This window comes from Copadichromis virginalis, linkage group LG14 (genome assembly GCF_057382275.1).
Source record: "Copadichromis virginalis isolate Kocher_CV1m ecotype Utaka linkage group LG14, C_Virginalis_male_GT1.1, whole genome shotgun sequence".
NCBI lineage: Eukaryota > Metazoa > Chordata > Actinopteri > Cichliformes > Cichlidae > Copadichromis > Copadichromis virginalis.
The window spans coordinates 27,514,597-27,541,279 of record NC_140631.1 but is presented as its reverse complement, the minus strand read 5'-3'; the positions used below and the strand labels follow the sequence as shown (position 1 = coordinate 27,541,279).

Here is a 26,683-nt window from a genome sequence, read left to right as displayed (position 1 = left end):
TGCCTGTGGAGCTTATTATATGGACGTGGTGACAGTGGAAAGACACCATGCTCTTCTGATTTTCAAACGAACCTTCTGAGCCATTTTAACATTACAGTCTATGGAAGAGTTGGAGGGAGGAGGCTGTGCATTGGTGACATTTATGAAAGAACCATAACACCTAGTACAATAGTAAACACATTGGATGAAAGAGGACAGCCATGGCTACGTTTTGAGGGTAAAATCATACCTGTAGAGCAAACGCTGCGGACACAGCAGCAGTTTTAAAAAAGATTTTAAGATTAATTTTTTTGCTCCTCTCACTCTAGCAGTTGAGCTGCCTCACTCTAGCCCCAACATTCCGTCCCATACACACCCATTATAAACTCTGAAACGGGTGAAAAAACATCATGAAACTTAAACTGGAACTGAAGAAAAAGTATAATAGATATTGAAAAGATAAATACAAGTTGAATAATTGAATGTCTTGTCTTCGTTTTAAAGTTTGAATGGTGGCTCTATGTCAATGTATGTGGAAGTAGTAAGAGTTTAAAAATGAGTAAGTTGAATGAGGATTTGAAGGGTCTCCCCATTGAAATACATTATAAATTTTTGTTGAATAAAGTTGAATAAAATTAAAAATATAAATGTTAAAAATATGAAAAATAGAAGCAGTGTTGTCCAAAAGAATAGGAATCTAACGGTGTTTGAATGGTTTTTCTAAGTTGAACGGTTTTGAAGGAGTGAGATGCCAAAAAACGTACGGAATATATAATAATAATAATAATAAAGATTAGAATAACAATACTGTGAATGCTTTTCAAGCATTCACACTAATAAAGATTAGAAGAACAATACTGTGAATGCTTTTCAAGCATTCACACTAATAATAAAGATTCGAATAACAATACTGTGAATGCTTTTCAAGCATTCACACTAATGAGAGGTTAATATTGTAGACATTGCAGAACCTTCAGTACCACTTATCACCAGTAAAAGATTTAAGTGAGTGTATTTATACATTTGAGCCTAAATGTATACTTTTAACCCTGCATGGATGAGGGAAAATCCATCATTAGTTCAAACTTGTGCAACCAATTCCCCAATTCTTTTGTTTTAAGTCAATAAACACATATGTTGTACAATGACTCCCACCTGGAAAAAGAACATTTCAGAGAAATCATTAAAAGACCAAAATTACTATGACATTCATGCTCATGATGGGTATATGTAAATGTTTGACCACATCTGTTGGTATCACTCACAACAAGGAACAAGTCTGCAATCACATTAACAAATGTGATGAGGACAGAGTCTGCGACATGTCAGCTTAACAAGTTTTGTCAGTGATGAATTAACTTGAGTTCTAACAGAAGCAAGAGACTAAGATTAAAAGTTAGTTTACTGTTTTCACTTGTTTCTTCTGAGATTATTGCATACTTGTAGCATCAAACGACAGCAGAATCAATGCAGAAGCTTTTCCAAATCAAAAGAGCTCTACACATTAATGCGCATTCTGAACTACTATATTTTATATTACTTATTTTGCTGCCAAATCTTGTACATAACACATAATAATATTACTGGAGTCCCTTTATGTCTTTAAAACACTGTTTACACAAGCAATGACAGCTATCTCATGTCTGAGAAGGGCTACAGTTAGGTCAATAAGGTTTTGAACAATTATACTTTTTTTTGTAATTTTAGCTCTGTATACCACCACAGTGTATTTTGTAAGATAATACATGATTAAATGTATTAAATTGAAATTACTGCATAAACTCTTTGGGCATTGCAGTTTTTTTAATATCATTCCTCATTTTCAGATGCTCAAAAGAAAATGGACAACTGACTGACAAGCAGTGACATACCCAGGTGAGGTCTGCTCCCTTATTATATCATGCAAACTAAATAGTTTGCACCTCACCTCAAGTGAGGTGGACTCACTTGAACCCTTCATGTAAGGGCCACAGAGCTGTTGATGGATGTGAGGGAGGCCATCATTGAACTGAAAAATCTAAATAAATCTATTCGACAAATAGCAAAAATTTAATACTGGACAAATCAACAATCTGTTATTTTCTTAAAAAAAAGTTTAAAAAAAAAAGTAATGCACTGGTCAGCTGAAAGACTACAGAACACAACTAAAGGAAAAGATTGCAAATTCTTTCATTTGTTACAAAAGCAAATAAACAAAAAACCTTGTCCTTCACAATAAGTTCAACTTCAAGTCAACAATACTCTCAAAAATTTTGCCGTATCATTGTCAAGGTCTAAAATCACGAGAAGTTTTTTATAAATGTAAATACAGAGAGTTTACAACAAAGTTTAAACCACTGGTTACACTCAAAAACAAGAAGCCTAAATAAGACTGCTAGAAAACATCTAAACAAAGTTCTGTGAAATATTCTTTGGACAGATGAAACCAAAATCAACTTTTACCAGGCTGATGGACCTAGTCAAGTACAGAGAAGGAGAGAAACAGCTTATGATCCAAAATGTACCATATTATGTCAAACATGGTGGAGGCAGTGTTATGGCATTGGCATGTATGGCTGGTAGTGCAATTGTGTCTCTAGTCTTTATAGATCATGCGACTGCTGATAGAAGTACCACAATGAGGTGTTAAGTGTGCAGGGATGTAGTGTCTGCTCAGATAAAACAAAATTACCCAAAACAAATTAGACAGCACTTTGCAGTGCAAAGGGAAAATGACCTGAAACATACTGCAAACAGTACCCAAGAGTTTCTAAAGGCAACGAAACAGGATATTCTTCAGTGGCCAAGTTTGTCACCTGATCTAAACTCAACAGAGCATGTTTGACCCACAGAGTGACCCAAAAACAAGCAGGACTGAAGATGGCAGTACTAAAGGTCTGCAGTGTATCTCAAGGGAAGAAACAGCATTTAGTAATGTCCATGCTCTCTAAACTCATTCACAAGTTTATTGATTGATTTGGAATCCACTGTGATGGTGCATGGAGCCAAAATGGCAAAAAGAAAAGTGCCATTGCCCAAAACCATATGGAACTAACTGTATAGCGTTGCTTTTTTCCCTCCAACAAATCAGATTTTTCCCAGATGCAAATAATTTTATTAATTATCATCTGTTATTCAGGTAAAAATCTGATTGAGATTAAAGTCTTTTTTCAAGTGAGGCCGGACCAATTCAGACATCAGGAAAAGTTGGGCATTTTGTTAACTATAAAAATTTTACAGATGCAACTGTTTTCCTGATCAGTTTGATCTGCGTTTTGCTTTGCTAATTAACATGTTAGCGCTTAAATAATAAATGAAAAGTATGCAGTTTTACACATGCACTAGATACACATTTGCAGTTCTGCTTCAGTGAAATTAAGGTTTTAAGCCTTACCTTGGCTGGCTAGTGTCGAGCGTAGCATCCCACTTTTTGACCAGATTTTAATCTGCCCATCTTCTCCAGCTAATTAGAAAAACAACCAGAATAGGCCATAAAGACATCTTGATTAGATTCTCATTTTGATTTAAAAAGAAAAAAGGCTGATTAGATGAGTAGTTGTCAGATAACAGAGGAAATGAGTCCTAGTCATCTTTACCAGTGATAAGAGCAGTCCCGTCATAGTTCCATCTTCCAGCCAAAACAGCTCCTTTGTGCGCCTCAACACTCTTCTCAATGCGACCCATCTTTGAGGTTAAGTGGAACTTTCCTGCAACAAATTTACAAAAAAAACCCCCCCACATAGATGGTGTAAAGCCATTCCACACACTAGGCCTGGGGTGATGTAGGCGTTTTCAGTTGTTTATAACTCAAATACAGAACTGAGCGTTGTAATTCACTCAGTAAAGTTTCATAAATCTGTGGAATTCTAGTTACTGTGTAACGGAAAACAAGTTTTACTGGCCAAGACAAAATAGTAAAAATATATAAATAAATACGTATTTTAATCAAAACACACAATAACTACCAATCCATCTCCTAACACACAAATACAGACAAATTTATATTCTCTACAGTCAAGTAAATTACAAACTTCTGGTTTGAAGCAAATGAGTGAAACTAAAAAGGCTTCTGTCGGGTAAATTAGGGCAATTTTCTATGCGGTAGACACGAAAGGGTGATCAGCCATGGAGAGTTATTGAAGACGGTAGCCTACCATATACTTTGTGGCAGTGCATATTAAAAATTCTGAATGTTCTATGTAATTTCTGGTGACCTAAAACTGCAAATCAGCATGCTGCAGTGCTCTCTCATTTCTAAATTTGGACATCCCAACAAAAGTAGTTGTAACTGATCCAGCAGGTAGTCAGTTTAACAGGCATGTACAGCTGAATGACTCTCTTAAATGAAAAGCACACTAGAAAGCCACATTCTACATTGGAAATGCTTAATTGTTTGTTTGCCTGTTATCTGGAAAGCCTCATTTTCAGATTTCTTATAAAAAATATAATATATATAAATATTTTTAATAGGAATGAAATATTATACAAACTCCAATACCATGTGTGCTTGTAATTTAAAACGCTAAAACTGCTTAGCATCATACATTTAAAAAAAATTTAAATTTAAAAATTAAAAAAAAAAAATCATAAATAAACTTGTAAAAGGAAAAGAAGGCCAACTAATCAAAAAAAGTTAGGAAATCCCAAAGATGTCAAGTCTTCAAAACTAATAAAACCCAGGTGGACTGTTTTCTCTTCAAGTATATTATACAATCTAATAGGAAATCCAACAAAGAATCCAGATTAAAAACTTTAATCTGGAGCAAAAGAAAACTTTCAGTGTTTAAGTTAACAGTGAAGTCAAAATAAATGAATAAAACTCTGTTTCTATTCCCATTGCAGAACCAATAACTTTTGCAATACTAATATTTTTAACCGTAACAAGACAAGAAGCAGAGGAAAGTTGCAAAATGGATCGTAACACTTTTCACTAGTCTCTGGTCTGCCAGAGAAAATTGCTGCTTCAGTTTGTGGGTGTGTTTATGCAACCCTACACTGCCATTAGTGTTGTGACCACACATTGCCTTGCCATAACAGTACATCCATATTCTGTGTGTTGTATCTAACACAGGCCAAAGAAGAGACATGTACGGCAGATTCATGTCACACAAATTGTGTCACCAAGGGTCGGTATTAGAAACCTACAAAACAAAAATTGAGTTTTAGAGTTTTAGATTTATACTGAAAGCTTCATAAAAAGAAGAATTCAGATGGACTCTACTGGATCCTACAAGTATCAAATTGGTAGAGATTATTTCCCTTAAATATAAATAACAACTCTTGAATTGTCCCTATGTCTTCTAAAATAAATATCAAAAATTAAGGAAGACATTGCCATCCTGTAGATAGCCAATTCTGTTACTTAATTTATTTATTTCATGAGAATGTCTTTAACTAATAAATGCATAGATATGACTAAAAACAGCCACTCCCACTGATTTTATGAGTGAACTCTGAAATAAACCCTTTAGCATTCTGGTCAAATTTTAGAGAATACAAAGACTTGCCATCAGTGCTGGTAAGGACAAAGATTTCAGCCTGGGCCTGTTTCTTCACACCAACAGTTTTGGGGAACCAGTGTAGGTCAGTAGGGTAAATTTCCTCTGGCAGTTTGACAATCAGACTGGTCTCACTGGTCAGCAGGTTCCACTTGAGAATCTGATGATCCTCACTGCACGAGTACAGCTCATCTGCTGTGGTCCAGCCAACGCAGCTCACAAGTTCTTTATGTGATCAGCTGTTAAGGAGTTATAGTAATGAACTGATTCTAAAACCCTTTTTGTGGTAACCTCTGCAATAAATTGGGTTTTCTGAAAAATGGACAGAGGCTAGAGCAACACAATGATGGGAAATATTACCACTGCCTCAAATAGCACCACTAATAATTATGATTTAAAGTTTTGGAACTGTGTCACAGAATTACATGTGTTCCATAACTACAAAAAGGATATGTTTGGATTCCTTTAGGAGCGACGTTTTCAGTCTCATGGTGGATGTTCGTTCTGTTGATCACTAAACGAACAGAAAAATGTCAGAGACAGTAACGTAACTGTTATGTTAAAGCTCTCTATATAACACTGTTGTCAAACCAACACAAAAAATAATAGTACAGAAGACCTGAAGCATGGGTGTATACAGCTTACCCGTAAACTATGTAAAGCAGCCGTTTGCATTCTCCGTTAGCTGTAACGATGAAACAAACAAGCGTCCGCTGTTGCTACGGTACCTGCTACTGTTGCTAACGGAAGTCCTCAGTTATCCCCTGAGTCTCGTCTGTGACTTGAATGCTAACGTTAACTTGTTCTCTTGTTTAAAATGGACATCGTTTTCTCGTTGCCGAGTGTGCTAAGCGAGTGTCAGCAAAGCGTGCGTGTAATTTACTCTACTATGAAGCGCTATTAGAATACGCAAAAGTCTTATCTATCACCAATCAGCAATTTATGCCCCCAACGTATAAAACCTGCATTTTGGTAGCCATTTAATCTGGGTCAAAAACAGCTTGAAAAACAAATTATCGCGAGAGTTGCATCTCCACTTCCTTGACAACGGAAATTTCGAAATATTTCTAAGTTCAAAAACGACATCTGTTAAATAAATGTATTTATGCAAGTCGTTAGAATCGGGATCAACCAACACTAACAGTTGATCTATCGAGCTATATTCCCTCAAGTATAAACTATTGCTCGGAGCAGGTCCTTTATCGTACTACAGACAACCGTTTGAAGACGTAGGAACAACATTAGGCATTTTATGAGAATAAACTTGAATAATATGAACAATTTGCTGTAAAAGCATTGCATGGCTTTTATTCCTTTTCGTTTGTTCTTTATAGTCATGTGAATGCGGTTTGTTTGGAGTGAGACGGAGTTGGCTTCGTCCCCTTTTTTGAATTTCGTCCCCCCACCCCCGCCCTTTGAACGTTCCATGGTGCCTTGCGTCAGTTTGTAACGAATTTGGTTCGACAGCGAGGTTTAGGCGCCATTTACAAGTTTGAGTTGTCAACTAAGGAGAGCGAGTCGGAGTGACACTGGAGTAAATTTTTTGGATTATATTTGCCAAACTTTGGATTGACGATTATTTTTTGCGTAATAGCGACTGTGGTCTGAAAGGAAGACTCTTGACAGATCGTGGTTATACTGTGGAAGGTACATGGAAGTATTTTAGCGGAAAGTAACGACTGGGTTCCGTCTACTTGCTGAAATGTATTACGTTTGAAGAGGGACTTAACAGTAACGGCAAGTTAAACTAAGGTTTAACGTTAGCTTCTGATTGAAAGCGAGCAGACCATTATTACACATTCTAAGAGAAATAATGAGACCTAATCACGTTTCGTCTTAACTTATATTAAACCCACAGTGACACTCACTCCTAATAGCGACATTTCCGACTCGTTAAAGTAATGCTCGCATTGCAAATAGCTCATAACCGGCGGGCTCTAATGTATTTACTCGTTTAACTTTAATACTAGGGTTAACAACTTCTTTCATATCAGATAACACGTTGACGTTGGATAGGATTTGCGTTACGTTTATGCCGACACTGCATTTGACTTTATAGAGCCCAGCAACTCATACCTTTTATAGTTTAAGTTAGCCACTATGTTAGCTTTAGCGTCGCAGCGATATTTCATTTCATATAGTTAGCCAATCACTTAGCAGAAGTAGTAGTAGTACAGCTAACTTAACGGTAACGTTAGCAAGTAAAAACAGCGTGGCAGAGTTTGCGCTGCCATTGCCAAGTTACTTATTTGGCAAACGTGAATGTAATTATAACGTTATGCTAACACGGGTAACGTTGCATTAGTTGTTTGAATGTGCGTACCAATTACCTAGCGAGTTAGGTTGGCTCGTCTACGCCTCCGCCCCAACAAAAACGTTGTGGGGATGAAAGTTAATATTAGTGTCGGTTTGAAACCTCGATCAATTTAGGACGTTGGGTCTTCACCACCAACTTCAGCCACATTAGCAGCGGCTGTGTAACGCAGGCTAGGCTAAGAGAGCTAAGGAGGAAAATAATTAGGCTATTTGCACATTAACTGAGTCGTTTTTCACTTGCTGTGACGTTAACCTTATTTTTGCTGCGTTATTTACCGCCTAGGTTCGCGAGGCAAAATAAAATGCGTGATATAGATGCCTACTAGAATTGTTCTGTGAAAGGATGGGATTATTATTTTAATTATTTTAAAGACAAATGATGCTTAATTTTAAACTTGAAATAGATTATGATTCTGTGCAGTCATCGGATTGGTGCTATCTCATTTTAACGTTTTCAGCAGGAGTAACTCGTGTTATGCTGGACTCATTGTTGTAACAGCAATGTTAAGATATGCAAAATATACCGATTAACAGTTAGCTGGGCGTCAATAGGATCTGACTGTGGTAATGATTAGAGGCTGACAGAGAAGCTGCGTGTAACCGACTAAAAGTGGAGTTGAGAGATTGACAGGCACAAAAACCACTCATGGATATTCCCTTTTTACCAATGACCCCTTCAGATTTCAAGTCATGCCATCTAAAACTGCAAAGAGCTCAACTGCCTCCGCCAAGCCAAGAGGGAAAGGGTCGCAGTCTGACTCCGAAGACGAGCTAGATGTACCCCCTCAAGAAACTAACTCCAATGGCCAAGAGGAGGCACCGCCGAAAACTGGCAAGTAACAAAGGGTGTTTTGGTGTCTGTGAATCTAAATAAGTTGTTCAGTCAAAGCCTTTGCGTGTATTGCTGTATTGGTAGGGGCCAATTGGCACAGCTGTAAAGCTTTTTTTTCTCTTCTTGCTTAAACAACACGGAGTTAGAATGGCTGATATATTTTTGACTAAAGTGCCAGTCATCAATAAAATGATTTTGGAGATGATTTTGATAACGCCGAGTGTACTTCTTCCCCGAATCTTCTCAGCAGACGAGGTAATTTATTTCGAAAAATGAGGTGCTTTGTGTAGTAGATCAGAGCGGTGTTTGACTTAATTCTTGTAAGCTTGATATTTACTGATTTGTATGCGAACCCTATAAGATGCACATAAGCAGTGGGTGATGTCTGTATTTTGTAGAATATGTTGAAATGCTTCACTGAGTGTCTGGCTGCGAGGTTTTAATTGACAAACATCGACATCTTGGCTTGTTTATGCTTATGTGAGCACAATAGATTTTGGACAGGTCGTTGTGGCTTTGTGTGATGGCAACATAATCGTTTCTGCGTTACACATTATTATCACAAAACACCAGTTTTCCTGTTTCTGTTTGAGCACAGACAGGCATGAGTGAAAATGTGACGCTGATGGCTGAGATTTCCACTTTAGTTATTTGTCATCGACAATGTGGCGCATCTGAGTACGTACAAACGCTTCTGGTGGAGAGCGTTTGGATTATAATGTGGGTTCGTTCATAAGCGGCCATGGTCTCTTTCTTTTTTGGGGTTGGCTCTTGTTTGCAGAACAAAGGAAAATAACGCCTGTCAACTTTTCTTTCTGGAGTCGTACTTTGACTGCTCTTGTAACTTGGTGCGTGTGTTTTGTTTGTTTGTTTTTTTTTGTTTTTTTTTTGTGTGTGTGCGTGCGCGAGTATGCTTCTCTACCCCTCCCCCACGTACAACTGTCTCCCCCCCCCACCTGAAACGACTCGAACAGAAGAATAAAAGTTGTACTTTTTGTGTGCCACAGATTCGTCTCACGGGGAAGGTACCGAGACCGTTGATAATAGAAGTTTGGAGGAGATTGTCGGTAGCATCCCTCCACCTCCGCCCCCAGCAATGACCAATGAACCGGGCGCCCCTCGCCTGATGATAACACATTTAGTTAATCGAAACTTTAAATCATATGCAGGCGAGCAGATTCTGGGGCCTTTTCACAAGGTACGACCAAACATGGTTACACATGTAATCCCTGCCTGGGAAATACTCTTCTGATGTGTCACAGATTTAACATCACTTGTTGTGTATCCCACTCTTAATTTATTTTTTTCCCGTTTAATTTCATATGATAAAAACCCATAGATTTTTGCCTCGTGTAGTAGAAAAGAGAACATGTCACAGAATAATTTATTCTGCTATATTTTAGCATCATTGCCTTAAATAAAATCAAAGTGGAAAAAGTCAGACTCCATTTTGATTTAGTGAGTATCTCACAAGAGGTAGTGATCTAGTGGGGTGCTAACTTCTCTTGAAAATTATGAGTTTCTGTAAACTTTCTCTTCATACCTTTTCCTGTTTCTTTGTTACTAAATAATTTATCTATGTTAAAAACAACTTTAACTACACTCCCATGGAATACATTCAAATTTGCAGTCTTGCTGAAATAAAATGTTACTGTTTAACTCTACAGGATATACTCTGTTTTTACATTATTGATTTTATTTTATTTTTTTCTATTTTCTCTACCTTTTTCTTAGCGCTTTTCCTGCATCATTGGTCCAAATGGAAGTGGGAAGTCCAATGTGATAGACTCAATGCTCTTTGTGTTTGGATACAGAGCTCAAAAGATCAGGTCGAAAAAGCTCTCAGTGCTGATTCACAGCTCTGATCAACACAAAGATGTGCAAAGCTGTACTGTGGAGGTGCACTTTCAAAAGATTATTGATAAGGTATATATGTGTATATATATCTATCTCTCTGTCACACATATGCATGCTGCACTCACTCTGAATTAATAAATGGGTAGCCCAAATGCAGAAAGATGAGAAGAAATATTTTCTGAAGGATAGTGGTGTTTGTTGAATTAAAAAAATATTTTTTTTTCTGTTCTCTGTATAATATTGCTGCATAGTGATCACAACAGTGACTAAACAAAGACTCAAATCAGTCATGAAAGTTACAGCTAACACCCACACATGCCATAGTCAGTTCATATTGTGCTAGAGTTGATCCCTCTATTTTTAAATATATTTTTTTTAATTGCAGTTCAGTAATTAGCCTCTACTCATTTAACTGTACTGTGAAAAGTAAAAAAAAAAAGTGGCTTTTGTATTGAGAGAGAACTTCAGTAGGGTGGATAAGATGACAGATTACATTGAAAAACGACTGAACTGTAGTTCAAAGAATTAAACACGTTTCTATATTTGATCTGCCACAGGGGGTGTGAGAAAGTGTTTTGCCTTGTGTACTCATAAATGTGTCTGAGCCTTTCTCTTTGCTTCATTAGCTCCAAGTAAATTTAAATCAAGTTTTTAAACTGATGGTCAAATTTTGTGTGCTATATCAGCTTTAAACTATTATCTAAAACAAAAACAAAAAATCAGAAGTAGTATAAACAAAAAGTTTTAAACTTTCTTCTAAAAGTACTTAATTTTCTGTTTTATGCTGTATTTTCACTGTCATTATTTTATCTAATAAACTGTTTTAATTCTCTTCATATGTTGCACTCTATACACTCCAGTATGTATAGGGTGTATTTGCATGTTACTCTGGCCAGCTTTATATACTTTTTAAAGAAGCCATTTTTTCTTATTTTGTTTTTAATGTAGTGTGTTTTTTGCCCTAGCCATCCTAATGTATTTGTTAGTGTTATAAATGTTATAAATATTGCAATTTGCTGTGTGGAGCTGTTTGAATTTCTTCTTAACTGCTCTTCTAAGCTGCTCTCTGTCCTCTGCCCCTCCCCCATCAGCAAGGAGATGACTACGAAGTCATCCCCAACAGCAAGTTCTACGTTTCCAGGACTGCCAACAAAGACAATTCCTCAGCCTACCATATCAATGGCAAGAAAGCCACATTCAAAGAAGTGGGTGCCTTACTGCGAAGCCATGGTATTGACCTAGACCACAACAGATTTCTGATCTTGCAGGTAATTTTTTATGCAATTTCCTCTTCCAGTTCTAGCTTTGCTTTTTGTTTTAGTTTAGTTTTTTCCCCCTGCTGTGACCATCCCATTTTGTAAGATTTCCTGCTCTCTGTTCTCTACCCATGTCTTAGTCCACTTTGAGTCAAAGTGTTTCATATAACTTAAACCATGACTGTCTTTGGGAATAACCTGTTGCACTGGATTTGGAAAATAGATGTGCCCTCTGCCAGCCCTTAGACTACTATAGCAGCGCATCATGGTTTGAAACAATGTGGAAAAGGTGCGAACCATAATTTGCTGCTTTAGGATTTTAAGGAAAAGATACAGTTTTATCCACACTTGGACCGGCATGTGAGTGGCTGTAGTTGGATAAGTCACTAAGATTTTCTTGTGGGGGGAATCTTTGAGGCTGACCCACCAGTGGGGACAGGTTAGCCCCCGCCCTCCCTTTCCCATGTACCTGCCACGCTTTAGCAGCACGTAAATATTGGCGTGTGAGAATAGACCCCAACCCCAATATTAGCAGTGCTGCTTCAGTGTGGCTGGATCAAACACCCTTCATTACCATGGCTTTATTATTGGTTCAACATGTTGTTTGTTTATTTTTTTTAATGTATTTATTTCAATTTACCTCAACTGTGAATGGAATGCAGTCCTGAATATTTTTTTAATATTTTATTTGCATAATTTTACGTTTTTATTTATATTTTATTTAGCTCTGTGTTGCTCTGACTTTTAAATCATTTCACTTGTTATACTTCTACTTCTCTTCTTCTTCTTATTATTGCCTGTTGTTACTGATGAACTCAGAGACATGTAGGATTACAACTGAGTAAAGCAGAATAGCTGATTTAAAAAAAAAAAATTGTTTTCGCAGTTTTATTTATCCATTAAGTTTTTTTTTTTTAATGGGATAGTTTCAGGTGAACACTTAAACCTGCTCTGCTCGATATTTTTGTATTTATGTGTGCATGTCCATTTCTACACTCCTATGTCTCTTGTCAGTGATATGGCTGCATGACTATGGGAAGAGGCTTGAGTTTGTTTTCCAAGGTCACTTTTCCAGGCCTCTGGCAAAGGGAAAGCTGTCTATTTTGTGCACTGGTCAGAGCAGAGGATGACGTGGGATTTCCCCCTCCTTCCTCTAACTGGCTTCTCCTTTCTTTCATACATAAAAAGTAATATATGAGCTGCTTTTTTTCCCACCCTAGACATAAATAAAAGCCCAATTTGAGACTTGGTTTGTTTTTACTACAACTAGATCTATTTTTTGTTTGACTTGAAATTTCTTACCTGGCAATATTTTTCTAGCCAGCCTATTTAAGATAAATAAATAAAAATGAACACATGTTCTGACAAATATAATTATACTGTAGAGTTGTCCCTAACTTTGGGCCAAGTAGTACATGTACAGTAATGTGAAAATGTAACTGGTGTAGTTACCCGAAATCAGAATTTGCATGTTTACACCAGCATTTGTTTTTCAACCACCTTAAATTTGGATATGATAAATTTTGCATCTTTTAATGTGCGGTGATTGCTGTGAGGCAATGTTTTTATTTTAGCACTAGTATTTCTGAAGCGTGTTAAGCATGTGATTACAGAAATTAATCATTTAACAGATTTCATCTGTTTTTATTTTTTATTTTATTTTTTTAGTCAGTTAAGTAGTTGAATTTTAATTACACTCTTTGTTTTCAGCTTCTTTGAGTAAAGGTAGTAAAAAAATACTCATGATTTGTAACTTAAAAAATTATTATTATTATTTTGCACAGGGTGTGTGTGTGTGTGTGTGTGTGTGTGTGTGTGGCAAACTAGTGTTAAGTCAAGTTTAGAGCCATAAGTTCAGCTGGCCACACCCTAATGGTTAAACATGTGGATAATTTAAAAATAAGATTTTTTTTATTTTTTTACAAATTATTATTACCCATTTTCATTTTGGCTTTCTGTGAATGGGTGCAAGCAGTATTTTTGCCAATGTGCTGTTGTGGACTTTGCCTAGGGTGAGGTGGAGCAGATTGCCATGATGAAGCCTAAAGGTCAGACAGAGCATGATGAGGGCATGCTGGAGTACCTGGAGGACATTATTGGCTCCTGCCGTCTCAAGGAACCCATCCAAACTCTGGCTCGCCGCATTGAGCTACTCAATGAGCAGAGGGGAGAGAAGGTGACAACTCAAATACTGTCTGTTCACACAGTTTAGCTAACCAACTTTCCTTCCTGTGTATGGACTACAATTGTTGAGCATCTATTCAGTAGTCTGAGGCTCATGAGGCTTTCTTATGTGTGTGTATGTTTTGGGGTACTTTCAGTACACATGTCTGAGATGAAAATGATGCACTGACAGGAAACTATGAAGCATACAGTAGATTTAATAATTGGGTTTTATTGAAAATTATTTTTTGTTGATTGTACTGTGTTACCATGTTGACAAGCTTTTTATCTTTTTTTTTCTTAAAGTTGTTATTTGATTTTTTTTTAATTTTTTTTTTTATACTATGCAAGTAACTAAGTTTTATCACCAGACATAAAATACTGTTATTTTGTTTACCTAAGCTAAACAGAGTAAAGATGGTGGAAAAAGAGAAGAATGCTTTGGAGGGAGAAAAGAATAAAGCTGTGGAGTTCCTCACCCTGGAAAATGACATCTTCAAACACAAGTGTCAGCTCTGTCAGTATTACATGTGAGTACACCAATACCACCTCTGTTTTGTACATGGAAAAATTTCATCAATAATATAAAAATGCAGACCCAGCAGTTGTACAGAAAAGACTTCTCCATTTCAAATACTCAAAAGAACAGCTGGGCATGCTTCTCTGCTGTCAAACATCAGTCTTTTGCTTTCCATGTAAATGATAAAGTTTTATCAGACTTTTTCCCCTCTTTTTTTCCTTCTCCCTCTCTCTGTTTTCTCTTTGTCATTAGTCATGATCTGCAGAAACGTGTGGTTGATAAAGAGCAGGAAAAGCAAAAGATCTCGGAGGACACAAAGGAGCTCACTGAGAAAAATGCCAAGTTATCAGAAGAGATGGAGAAAATGAACCAAGAACTCAAAAATGTGGAAAAGTGAGGCATTTGCATTTCTTCTCCTTCTGTTAACCAATATAACTTTTACCACATTACTCAGTTTTTTTATGACTTAGTAACATTTTGTATTTGTTTGTTTTATTTATTTATTTTTCTTGGTTGCTTAAGCATCTCTTATCTGGAAGGTGTATCAAGTGTAACAAACATGGGTCTAATTTATTTACACACACAAAAATGTTTACACAAAGAAGCGTATGTGCTTGAAATTTATATATGCAATAATTCTCATAATTTTTGGGTTGGTGACCATAGATAATTTTTAAACTGACAAATCATCTCTAAAATAATGTGCAGGAACTGAAAACTGGAAGAACATTAATAATAAGTATACTGTATTTTTTATATATATATACATACATACATACATATACATGCGCTTAATGTATGTATTTTGTATATTTTTTCAGTTTATATAATATTTCAGTAGATGGACTTGAATGTACCCAGTAAAAAAGCTATTCCTCCACCAGGAAACAAAATAAGCTCAACAAGTACATTGAAACCCAGAAGGAGAAGTTCACCCAGCTGGATTTGCAGGATGTTGAAGTGCGTGAGAAGATTAAACACTCAAAGAGCAAGAACAAGAAACTGCAGAAGCAGCTGGAGAAGGACAAAGAAAAGGTGTGTTGGACTTTAAATTGCAGACAACTTTTACACAATTGTTTCAGAGTAATTAGAGCCACTCTGATAATCACAGTGGGCATTCACATGTGATTCAGAGGTACAGACACACAATCTGTCAGTATGGTGTAGTTTTGTCCCTTTTTTTATTTAATTGATATTTAGCATACAAATCCATCTGCAAATACAAGGTTACACAAAGTAACCAGTGGCATGGTTACCCTATGAGTTACTGTATTTAATTTGTATGAAGGCCAAGACAGAAACGTGGGCACTAAAAATAAATTTTCTTTTGCTTGTCAATAAACACCATGGCTACAGTTTTGAAGCAGAGAGAGGAAAAAAATGTTTGTAACCCTTTTACAGCAACTTACTTAAAATAAATATATGACAGAAACTACATTTTAGCATTTTTGTTCAGTGTTTCATTTACTAAAATCATTTGTAGGCTGAGAAGTTTTCCACAGAGTACACACGGCTTCATGTTTTACAGTTGTCAGCAGTGTTGTTTTAAACTTGGGCTTACAGAGTGATTACCAATCATACTAAATGCAAAATATAAAACTAGCCTTAGTTTGTATATTTTAATAATTTCTTTTATTTTTATGGGTTTTTTTTTTTTTTTGTTTCTTTTTTGTTTTTTTTCTGTCATCTTTTAAGGATGATACATATTTGTGTGAACAGAACAAAGTGAGGTCTGACTGCTGGCAGAGGATGTATGACAGCCATAGCAACACAAAGCAAAACTTTCTATATTGAAACTTAGTACACAAGTGTTTGAATGTTGCTGACACATTTTTAGTCTGAAGCACAAATGCCATATGATACTGAAAGATAATTTTGTATCCAAGTGTGTATAGGGGCTTTGCTTTAATTTTATATATATATATGTATGTATGTGTGTGTGTGTGTGTGTGTGTGTGTGTCTTCTTTCTTTGGGTAAAGTCAAGTTTCTGTATTTTTATAAATTAACTGACATTATTCACAGGAAAAAAATAAAGCCCTATATGAGTCCGGAAGGGCTAGATGTCTTAAAGTAGCCACTAGGGGGCTGCGAAGTAGCACAAGTTGATAGTGTGTGTGCTCTGTTTCACAGTTCTCGGTCGTCCTGTCTCTTAGACTCACGTTTTTTTGTCGCTTAAACACGAACTTAAGAGTTTTTTTTTTTTTTTTTTTTTTAACAGTAACCAAGAGTTGTCTCATGACTGTCAGAATATTCTCATTTACCTCTGCTCTAAAAGCCAATCTGCTCCACCTACAATGGCTGTGCTCTGGAAACATCTTGGTCAGAGGGGGAGCTGGGCAGAGGCAGGCAGACCTCTGGGGAGCAGTGTTCTGCTGTATGGTAGTCAACTATGGCCTGGCTTGTGTAACGCTCCCAGCAGCTACATTCACATTTCACCCGCAGTTAACCCTACAAAACATAGACTATACACACGCACCACTCCTTGGCTTGTTTCAGCCCTGCCAAGTGGCAGATTGTTGTGCCAGTCTTAACCAGAGCTTGCTCAGTCCTGAATATGTGTTTATAGTTGATTACAGTTGTGTGTTTTGGCCTGTGTCTGGATGCGTAGCACAGTTTCTTTGTAACTGTCGCTGTCAAAAAACCCAAAACAACAAACTTGCACCTCCTATCTCCCACACTCTTCTCTTGTTTCATCTTTTCTAATTTAGGAAGTAAACGGCTGTTTCTCGGTGGGTGGTAGAAGTGTTTACTACTGATGTTGTCAAGTTAACCTGGAGGGAGGGAATCTAGCAACTGTTGCTTAGATTTTGGAGTTGGACACATTTCATATGCTTTTGCACATTGTCCTGTCTGGCTCATCTTTCAGCTGGAGGAAGTGCGTGGTATACCAGCCAGCAGTGAAAAGGCCATCTCTGAGGCAACAGCTCGCAAAGAAGAACTGGAGCAGCAGAAGGTGAAAGAAGAAGAAAAACTTAAAGATGTGATGGAGAGTTTGAAGGAAGAGACCAGCGGCTTGCAGCAGGACAAAGAGGTATCTGTATACATCATGGTTTTTGTTGTGTGCTCACTGAAACTTTGTTTTTAAAACAAACAATCTTCTTGTATAATCCAGAAAAAAGAAAAGGAGCTCATGGAGCTCAACAAGGCTGTAAATGAGACCCGTTCTCGTATGGACCTCGCTCAGTCGGAGCTTGACATCTACCTTAGCCGCCACAACACAGCTCTGACACAGCTCAACACAGCCAAGCAGACACTGCAGACGACCTCTGACACACTGCGGGAGCGCCGTGCCGCCATCAAAGACCTGGAGGTCAAAATACCTGAAAGAGAACGGGAGCTAAAGAAGGTAGAACCAAACATCAGCACTGTCAGTTAGATAACATTTTGTGGATAATTTGTGTTACAGCCATCATGTGTTTTGAGTTTTTGCCTTCTGTTTCTCTGCAGGATGAGGAAGAGTTGGAGCAACTGATGAAGACTGATAATGAGACAAGGGAGGTGGTGAGGGAATTGAGGCAGAAAGTAGATGAAGCCAAGAGCTCCCTGTCCTCGAACCGCAGTCGTGGAAAAGTCCTGGATGCCCTCATGCAGCAGAAGAAAAGTGGCAGAATCCCCGGCATCTATGGACGATTGGTAAAGAAAATACAAAAATTGCAGAACTCAACAACTTTCCTTCGCTTGTTTCTATTGATTAATGATTCTAAATATATTTATGCCTGTAGGGAGATCTGGGAGCCATAGATGAGAAGTATGATGTGGCCATTTCATCTAGCTGTGGTGCTCTAGACAACATTGTAGTTGATACCATTGACACGGCTCAGAAATGCGTCACATTCCTAAAAGAACAGAACATTGGGGTTGCTACCTTCATTGGTCTTGACAAGGTAAATATGAAGGATTTAAAGAACTTCAGTCAGGCGAAATATAATTTTTTTAAGTCTTAACGACTTTAGTTATATTTTTTGTGAAATATTGTGCCTTCAGATGGCCTCCATATCTTGCTGCTCCTTCTCATTCATCTAAACTTCCTTTGCACAGATGAAAGTATGGGAGAAGAGCATGGCTTCCATTCGCACCCCAGAAGACAGCCCTCGTCTTTTTGACATGGTGCGAGTGAACGATGACAGTGTGCGACCAGCTTTCTACTTTGCCCTGAGGGACACGCTGGTGGCCCAAAACTTGGAGCAGGCCACAAGGATAGCCTACCAAAAAGACAAACGCTGGAGAGTGGTCACCCTGAAGGGGGAGATAATAGAGATGGCGGGTGGGTGATTTATCTTTTCTGTCTATCTTGCTCGCAATAAAAAATATATATACTTATGACCCTCTCAATTAGATCATTTGGTTAAATTTTTTAAAAAGCTTGAATAATTTTCCAATGTTTCACAGGAACCATGACTGGAGGAGGAAGAGTCATGAAGGGCAGAATGGGCTCTTCTATTGGCACTGAAGTCTCCCAGGTGGAGGTAAATTGTTTGAAGCTATAATGTTTAATACAACTTGTATTTTAATTGAACATAGCATACACATACATGATCTTTGCCTCTGCAACCAAATGGTCCACAGATACATCTGGACTATGAGAGCAGATGGTGCCTAAGCTTCTCAGTACTAGTTGCACAAGTATCAATAATAATGGGCACCACAAAATGCAATGTGAGAATTCAATAAACATTTAAAAGTGTGTGAAACTCTCTCTTGGTTTCGAACTAACTGGTCATTAAAGTGAAACATTATCTTTGAGTCCATTTTTAGTCACCAGACTACTGTATCTGTCGGACTGTCTGTTTAGTGTTTATTGCAAACCAAAACTTCAAGACAGGAGCTTGGAGTTCTTAGTTATTCACTCTGAAAGGTCTCCTTTCAGAGTGAATAACTATTCCTTAATCCACATGAGTGATGTGAACTTTTAAAATAATAATTCTTGCCATGAGATTTTACTTTATACACATTTCCCAGGAGTGATGGATAGTAGAAAACATAATCACAGCTAGGCATTTGTGTATAGGACATGATGATTTTCATTTGTTTTCTGCAGCTTGACCGCATGGAGAGCAAGCTAAATGAGAAAGTGTCGAAGCTGCAGGGATGCCAAGAGAGAAAGCTGCAGCTAGAAGAGAACATCCAGCGCCTGCGGCCACAGCTCCGGGACATGAAGAACACCTTGGAAAAATACACCAACAGCATGACTGTACATAATTTTCATTCATTCTGCTCCTCTCACACTCATTTGGCTGTGTTTTTGAACTAATTAATAACCCCTGCTATTAGTAAGCCATCAAATAGGACAGTTTTGACTGATTAAAACATTTTTTGTGTTTGCAAATCTGAATTATTTCTTTTTCTTTGCTTCTCTCAGAGTTTAGCTGACCAAGAGACTCACTTGAAACTTCAGATCAAGGAACTTGAAGCCAATGTGCTGGCAGCTGCCCCAGACAAGGCCAAACAGAAACAGATGGAAAAGAGCCTGGAGGCCTTCAAACAAGGTAATGTCCTGTAAACACTAAAGAGAAATACTGTTGTTAATCATTTAAATATGGTAATGTTCACTCTCTTGAGATGTTTAAAAAAATATATAATCACTTGGTAGTGTAATTTTGTTTTAAAAAAATCTTGTCACATTATTGCTCTTAATAACCAGATTAGCTTTTGTGTATACATGAATTTAATTCTTGAATCCTTCTAAATCTATTAATACAAATATCTTTGTCTTGTTTTTTGTTTTTCTCCTATATGCTGTTCCTTTTTGTTCAATCAGACTACGAGGCAGCATCCAGTAAGGCTGGGAAGGTGGAAAATGAGGTGAAAAGGCTCCACAATCTGATTGTAGACATCAACAGCCACAAGCTTAAAGCTCAGCAGGACAAGCTTGACAAGATCAACAAGGAGCTAGATGAGTGCTCCTCTACCATAACCAAAGCCCAAGTGGCCATAAAGACAGCTGGCCGGTGAGGAAATTATGCTTGTTTAAACTCATTTACATGTGCATCCACTGATCGTAGACGAGTGGCTACTGGTGAAATCACTGTGAAGCCTGTTATTTATAATTCTGACATGTGTATGAGTCTCTGCTCGTACATAACAGGTTAAATACCTAAATTATACAAAGAACATAAGTTATCTGTACCTGGTATCATGCCCCTCAGTAATATTACAATATGCAGGAATATTCTGAATTATCCATGCAGCTGGACAGATGGTTGATTCCATGAAAAGTCATTCAGTACCTCCCACCCAAGCCCCTCAAAATCAGGTGGTTTTATTTATTTATTTATTTTTTTTACAGAAACATTATTATAATAAATAGTGAAAATTTTCAGAGTTAGGAGTGTGCAGAATACACAGGAATGGGTTGAAATTTTGGCACTTTTTGAGCCTCTGTGACTTCATAAGTACCACAGATGGCCACATGACATTTTGGGGGCTGAAGGCTGCCACCAAAATTTTACCAAAATGCCGCCTGATGGACTATGAAAGTTACGCTGCGTAACTTTCATAGTATAAAAGTGTTTTTGTTTTGTTTTTTTGCATGGCTTCATGGAAGTTTTTGTATTGAATCAGCTCCTTCTGAGAGACTGGGGAATGTTTGTTTTTTCTTTTGTTTTTTTTCTCAGAGTAGTTTATTTTGTAATGAAAGAGCAGGTATCTCTCCCTTTTATCTAAAGAGGGGACACCCTATACTGTTTGTTTTTCCTTTGTTCTTTTTTTCTTACGACTATTCAATACTAATATCACATGTAAGTAGCATTGGGTTTCTGTCACTAAATTCCTGTCTCCTGTTGTTGTCATTGGTTTCTTTGAATTAATCAGTGTTGTGGCAGTGGTGAGTGTGTTGGGTGTCTAGTCTTTGGTGTCTGTGGCTGGAACATTAAGATTGATCATGTAGGCAGGACAGCCTGGCAGCGCGCTGTAGCAAAAACACACACTTGGTCTGTGTGTGATGTGGTTTGTCTGGCATGACAAGCTGTTGAGTCGATTACGAACAAAGTGGGAGCTTATGAACTGACACACGGAAGCAGGTCTGAAAGCCAAAAACATTTACTTAGACAAATGAACCTACCACCACAGTTACACACTTTGTGTATGAAAGAGATTTTAATCTTTTAGAAGCCGTTGTGACTGCAGTTTAAGTGAATCTGTGTTTGGGTAGCACTGCATCTAACCACAGTAGATTTTATTCTAAGATCCGAGCCAAGTTTCTAACCTTGAATTTCACTCTGTAATATGCAAAGTATGAGATTTGACTGTACAGACGCGCCATATTAATGTGAATGACGGCCTCAGAGTGCAGCAGTGCAGGGATTACTTTTGTTTTAACAAGTAGTATTTATGAGCTGTGTCAAATCACTTTTGTTCTTTTTTTTTTTTTTTAACCCTCACGGCACAAAAAGAATAGTCAGGTAGGACACCTGGGATATATATTTGCCTTTTAAAACGAGTTGTCAGACAAGTGTTTTGTCTGACAGTAGTTCATTACCAGACAATAACTAATACACTAGGGCTGCCACGATTTGTCGACTAGTCACGATTACGTCGACTATCAAAATCGTCGACGACTGATTTAATAGTCGACGCGTCGTTTGAAACTTTGTACGATCACAAAAGACGCAGGAATAAGTGGCAGGATTTAAGAGTGTAATAACGGACTGAAACAGAAGATGGCAGCATTGCATGTACAAGGATGTCAGCTACCGTTAAACCCCGAAGAAGAAGAAGCAGCTGTGTCCCAGAATTCATAGCGCGGCCCAGCGCAGTTTCCAACAATGGCGGCAGCTAGTTAGTTTTAATGTTACTCTTATTATTCTTTCTGGGTCACAAAATAAACGTTTAACATATTTTCAGGCGAGAATGTAGCTGTGTAAACCTCAAATATCTGCTCAGTTTATCAGGACACCACATATTTTCAAAAGCGCTCCGACGTTTTCGGAGACATCTGTTACCCACTAGCTCGTTAGCGAGCCGGGGGCTAGGCTCACTAGCGCCGTGAGAACACCGGACTCCCCGCAAATCGTTTTCAAACCCACCGCCGTCTTTCGCTACTCAGGTTAAATATATATGAGTCACTTAGATAACTTAAAATGTTATTGTTTGGCTTTTTTTTTTTAGTATTTTATTTGTTCCTGAGTAAATCAGTTTGTCTGAGATTAAAGTTATAGTTTTTACACAGCTGAATAAGCAGACAGCTGATTATCAGAAGTGTGAGATGCTCCAGAATATACTCCAGTGTCCTGTTATATTTTAGATAGCAAGGAGTTTATTAAACTTCACCGAAACAATCTGCAAATTTCATTAAAATTTAATAAACTATCATCTTGTCTTTATTTTTAGTTAGCACAGACCTTAAACACTTAAAGCTGTAAGCTAATGATAGTTATATAAGAGCAGATGCTGCTGGTGCAATAAGCTGTAGTTTTACGTCTAATGGATGATGATCTGATTAGTCGACTAATCGCAAAAATAATCGGTGACTAGTCGACTATCAAAATAATCGTTTGTGGCAGCCCTATAATACACAATTTTTTTTATTAAGTTTTTTTTAAATACTGTTGACGACAAACTGATAAGGAGAGAGATGATGTGGATAAAATGTTAAATTACTTTGGTTGTGTCAGTTTGTGTACTCAGTGGGGTGTTTTTTGTTTGTTTTTTGTTTTTTTGTGCTTCACGATTTATTTGATTTGTTTGATATTTATATGCACATACGTTCAGTTGTGTTTCAGGCTTTGAATTGTTCCCAGAATGGCGCTGACCTTTACTTCAGTTGTCTTAACGCATCCAGTGTAGACGGATGAAGCTGCTGCTATAACATTGCTCAATTTACAGCTGGCCTCCTGTGCAGGCAGGATGATGGCCTGGGTTAGAGTAAGATCCTTGTGTAGACAAATATATTAGCTCTTCAGCAGTCATTCTGTAATGTTTTTGATCCACTACTGATCATCAGCAGTAATCTTTCTAATATCATGTGTCTGTCACCAACTCTGACTGTTGCCGTTTCCTCTGTAGCAACCTGAAGAAGTTTGAGGAGAGTGTGGCTTGTGTGCAGCGTGAGCTGGAGGAGAATGAGAAGTCAATAGCTGAACTCACAGAACAGCTGAAGAAACTGGAAGACGAGGCTGGAGAGATCATGAAAGACTGTCAGGAGGCTGAGGTTGGAACTTTTCATCCACTTTGGTTGTTTTATATTTCTTCACAGGAGGAAAAAAAAGTTTGTTTGTTTGGTTTTTTTTTTTTTTTGCACTGATTTTTTTTTCTCAGAAGGATTTTACATTTTTAGCAAGTTGTTTTAAAACCTTGCTGTCCCACTTGCACTTTGTAAGAAAAAAAAATTAACGTGTGAAGGGCTGATGTTAGTTGTTTTTTTTTCTGTTTCTTCCAGGCTGCATTGCCAGATGTGCAGGAGCAGTATCAGGGGGTGCTGAAGGAGATAAAGGCGCTGCAGCAGCAGGAGCACGCTCTGCAGGAGGAGTCCCTAGGCGTCCGGCTCCGCATCGAGCAGATCGAGGCCACCATTACCGAACAAAATAACAAAATCAAACACTGGCAGAAAGAGGTGGGAGAGGAAAGGTGTTGCTGTGAATTGATGTACTACTATAGTTTTATTCTTGTAACAATAACATTAATGAAGATTTACTCAGCAAACTTAAAGCAAGGGACAAAAATAGTCCAGTGATATCAGACCCACTTTGTTTTATATTGATACTTTTTTTTCATTTTCTAATTGTGAATGCTTTAATCATATCTGAGGCCCTTTGATTTGTATCTTTGCTTGCTCTACAGGATGATGGTGTAAAATAGTAAAAACTATTGTTTCTATTCCACAGGCCTCCAAGCTGTCCCTTCATACCATCGAGGACAAGCCAGCAGAGGAACTCCCTGTGCTCACTCCGGCTGAACTCGATGAAATCTCAGATCCCAACATCATTATCAACAAGATGATCACATTAGAGACCCAGTGTGCTCAGATGAAGCCCAACCTCGGGGCCATCGCAGAGTACAAGAAGAAGGTATGCACAGGCGTGACAGGCAGCCTGCTACCTAACAACTCGCTGTTGCTGAAACTCAGTGACTGTTGTTAATACTGCTGTTTTTATTTTGTTTTTTCTGGATCTGTTGGCTCATCTAATGCTGGTTCAGCCAATGTGTGGAGCATGTTTAGTGGTACTCTCTTGGTCCATTTATAGCTTTATTTTAAGCAGCTCTGTTTAGAATTTATCAAAACGGAAATGAGCTCACAGCCTAATTTTAATTTCAATCTGCGTGTTCGTGTTCTCAGGAGGAGCTTTACTTGCAGCGTGTCGCCCAGCTTGATGAGATCACTACAGAGAGGGACAAATTCAAACGTGGCTACGAGGACCTGCGCAAACAGCGCCTCAATGAGTTCATGACTGGATTCAACATGATCACAAACAAGCTGAAGGAAAACTACCAGATGCTTACACTGGGTGGTGATGCAGAGCTGGAGCTCGTGGACAGTTTGGACCCCTTCTCTGAGGGCATCATGTTCAGGTAAAGCATGAGTGACTGTAGGTGATCACTGTGAGGTTCATCAGTGCAGAGATTTCATCGCTTGCTTTTGAATCAATTCAGTTTTTTCATTAATGTCGAGGACATCTGATAGAAAAACCAAACACTTGTTTACATCCCAACAATCCAAATAAACTAACAACCAAACTAAATCCTACCTGCTTCGAATTAAACAAATGTTCAGGCAGACTTATTGTAAAAATCTAAATTCTTTAACACAAAAAAAAGCTCTCAGACCTTTTGAGAGATCTAGTTTGTCTTTCACATTAGAGGGATAAAAATAATTTATTATTTGCCTTTTTCCAAATGCTGTTATCTTTTTGGCATTTAAAAGTCTGAGATTAATTCATTTCATTATAATTATGTTCCTCAGATTTTGTAGAACTGGCTTTATGATTTTTTTTTTTTCTTACGTCACTCTGACCTCTTCCTAAAATGTTCTGAACTTTCTGCCAAGCACAGTGAAACTGTTCTTTTAGTGTACGTCTGTTTTCTTCTATTATTAAAACTGATCCCAAATCTTCCTTTTAACATTTACGGGACTCAAATGAAGGATACTGTTGTTAAAAACAAGTAACAGTACTGAACAACACACATCACTAATGCCCTGACCTGCACATGGTCAGGTGTGATGTACTTTTACTCATGAAGTTTAAAATAGCACAGTTACAGCTGCACACAGCTGTTGGACTGTGTTAAGCAGCGTTTGCTGAAATGTGTGAGCTCGAGCACTGAGAGCAGGTTCAGGCTGTGCATGAAGGCAGATTAAAATATGGAGTGTGTTCAATTTCTGGAGATGAATGACATAGCGTCTTTCTAAGATCTCACACAGTCGAAACATGAGTATTTTTTTTGTTTTGTTTTTTTTGGGTGATGATGCATTTGCTAGACAAACAAACTTTTTTTTTTTTTTTTAAAAGTGTTCGTCCTCCCAAGAAAAGCTGGAAGAAGATCTTTAACCTGTCGGGAGGAGAAAAGACCCTCAGCTCCTTGGCTCTGGTGTTTGCGCTACACCACTATAAGCCCACACCACTCTATTTCATGGACGAGATTGATGCTGCCCTTGATTTCAAGAACGTCTCCATTGTGGCCTGTTACATTTATGTGAGTATGGAGCGGTTGATTCTGTTAATGCCTCAAACATTCACCCTTTTGAGTAGTAGTGCTACTTTAAAAAGCAGCAAGGTGGTGTAAAACTAAAGGAAATATATTTTTCTTTCAGGAGCAAACAAAGAACGCACAGTTCATCATCATTTCCCTGAGGAACAACATGTTCGAGATCGCTGATCGTCTCATCGGCATCTACAAAACTAACAACACCACCAAGAGTGTGGGAATCAACCCAAAGACCATCGTCTTTAAAGAGCACGACGCCATCACTGCCTAAACCCAAGAACCCTGTTTGCTCTTTTACTTTACCTTTCACACATCATGTAAATATTGTGTTCTTTATGATGAAATGCTGCTATTTTTTTTTTTTTTTTTTTAAAGAAAGTTTTCTCATGTGCTGACAAATGTTTTGCATTTGTTACAGCAGCTGTCTGTGTAAAATCTGAGATGTACTATTAAAATTAAATCCTTTTTATATTAAATGTGTAGTTAAATGTCTTTACAGTGATACTGGAGTTTTGCTGGTTCAGCCAACGATGTAGGGAGTTTGATTATACCTTAGCAAGCTTTTCCCTTTACAACTTAAACTGCAGATATATTTGACACTACTGGCTCATTAAAGGGAGCTCACTTAGTAATCGTTCTCAT

The 26,683-nt window shown here is 37.7% G+C and overlaps 2 protein-coding genes across 4 annotated transcripts in view; one reads left to right on the top strand and one right to left on the bottom strand.

The window, feature by feature from the left end:
• ift80 (intraflagellar transport 80 homolog (Chlamydomonas)) overlaps positions 1-7,869 on the bottom strand; it is a 62,400-nt gene extending 54,531 nt beyond the window's left edge. Inside the window, exons 1-5 of one of the 3 annotated variants that reach the window (XM_085430259.1) lie at positions 7,787-7,869; positions 5,912-5,970; positions 5,466-5,689; positions 3,555-3,665; positions 3,353-3,421 (exon numbers count right to left, since the gene is read on the bottom strand). In XM_085430259.1, the coding sequence (XP_085286385.1) occupies positions 3,353-3,421; positions 3,555-3,665; positions 5,466-5,689; positions 5,912-5,946 (439 nt within the window). In that variant the 5' untranslated portion in view covers positions 5,947-5,970; positions 7,787-7,869. Of the gene's footprint in view, positions 1-3,352; positions 3,422-3,554; positions 3,666-5,465; positions 5,690-5,911; positions 5,971-6,101; positions 6,713-7,786 lie in introns of those variants that run through there. The other 2 variants (XM_085430260.1, XM_085430258.1) reach the window with 2 other exon arrangements.
• smc4 (structural maintenance of chromosomes 4) lies at positions 6,903-26,517 on the top strand. Its single transcript, XM_085430257.1, has 24 exons — positions 6,903-7,103; positions 8,453-8,604; positions 9,612-9,802; positions 10,339-10,530; positions 11,553-11,729; positions 13,729-13,893; positions 14,283-14,410; positions 14,653-14,793; positions 15,285-15,435; positions 17,268-17,432; positions 17,514-17,747; positions 17,849-18,034; positions 18,124-18,285; positions 18,440-18,665; positions 18,791-18,867; positions 19,440-19,592; positions 19,761-19,887; positions 20,160-20,349; positions 23,405-23,549; positions 23,778-23,951; positions 24,223-24,405; positions 24,675-24,907; positions 25,846-26,029; positions 26,148-26,517. The coding sequence occupies exons 2-24, from the start codon at positions 8,463-8,465 to the stop codon at positions 26,310-26,312; spliced, it is 3,891 nt and encodes a 1,296-aa protein (XP_085286383.1). The 5' UTR covers positions 6,903-7,103; positions 8,453-8,462; the 3' UTR covers positions 26,313-26,517.
• The last annotated feature ends 166 nt before the right edge of the window (positions 26,518-26,683 follow it).

What these genes read in the sequence shown, in the direction of transcription:
- smc4 (XM_085430257.1), top strand. Translation starts at nt 8,463, where the DNA reads ATGCCATCTAAAACTGCAAAGAGCTCAACTGCCTCCGCCAAGCCAAGA. An exon ending in CCTGGAGGCCTTCAAACAAG is followed by an intron (nt 19,888 to 20,159) that starts GTAATGTCCTGT and finishes TTGTTCAATCAG; the next exon opens with ACTACGAGGCAGCATCCAGT. An exon ending in TCAAACACTGGCAGAAAGAG is followed by an intron (nt 23,952 to 24,222) that starts GTGGGAGAGGAA and finishes TCTATTCCACAG; the next exon opens with GCCTCCAAGCTGTCCCTTCA.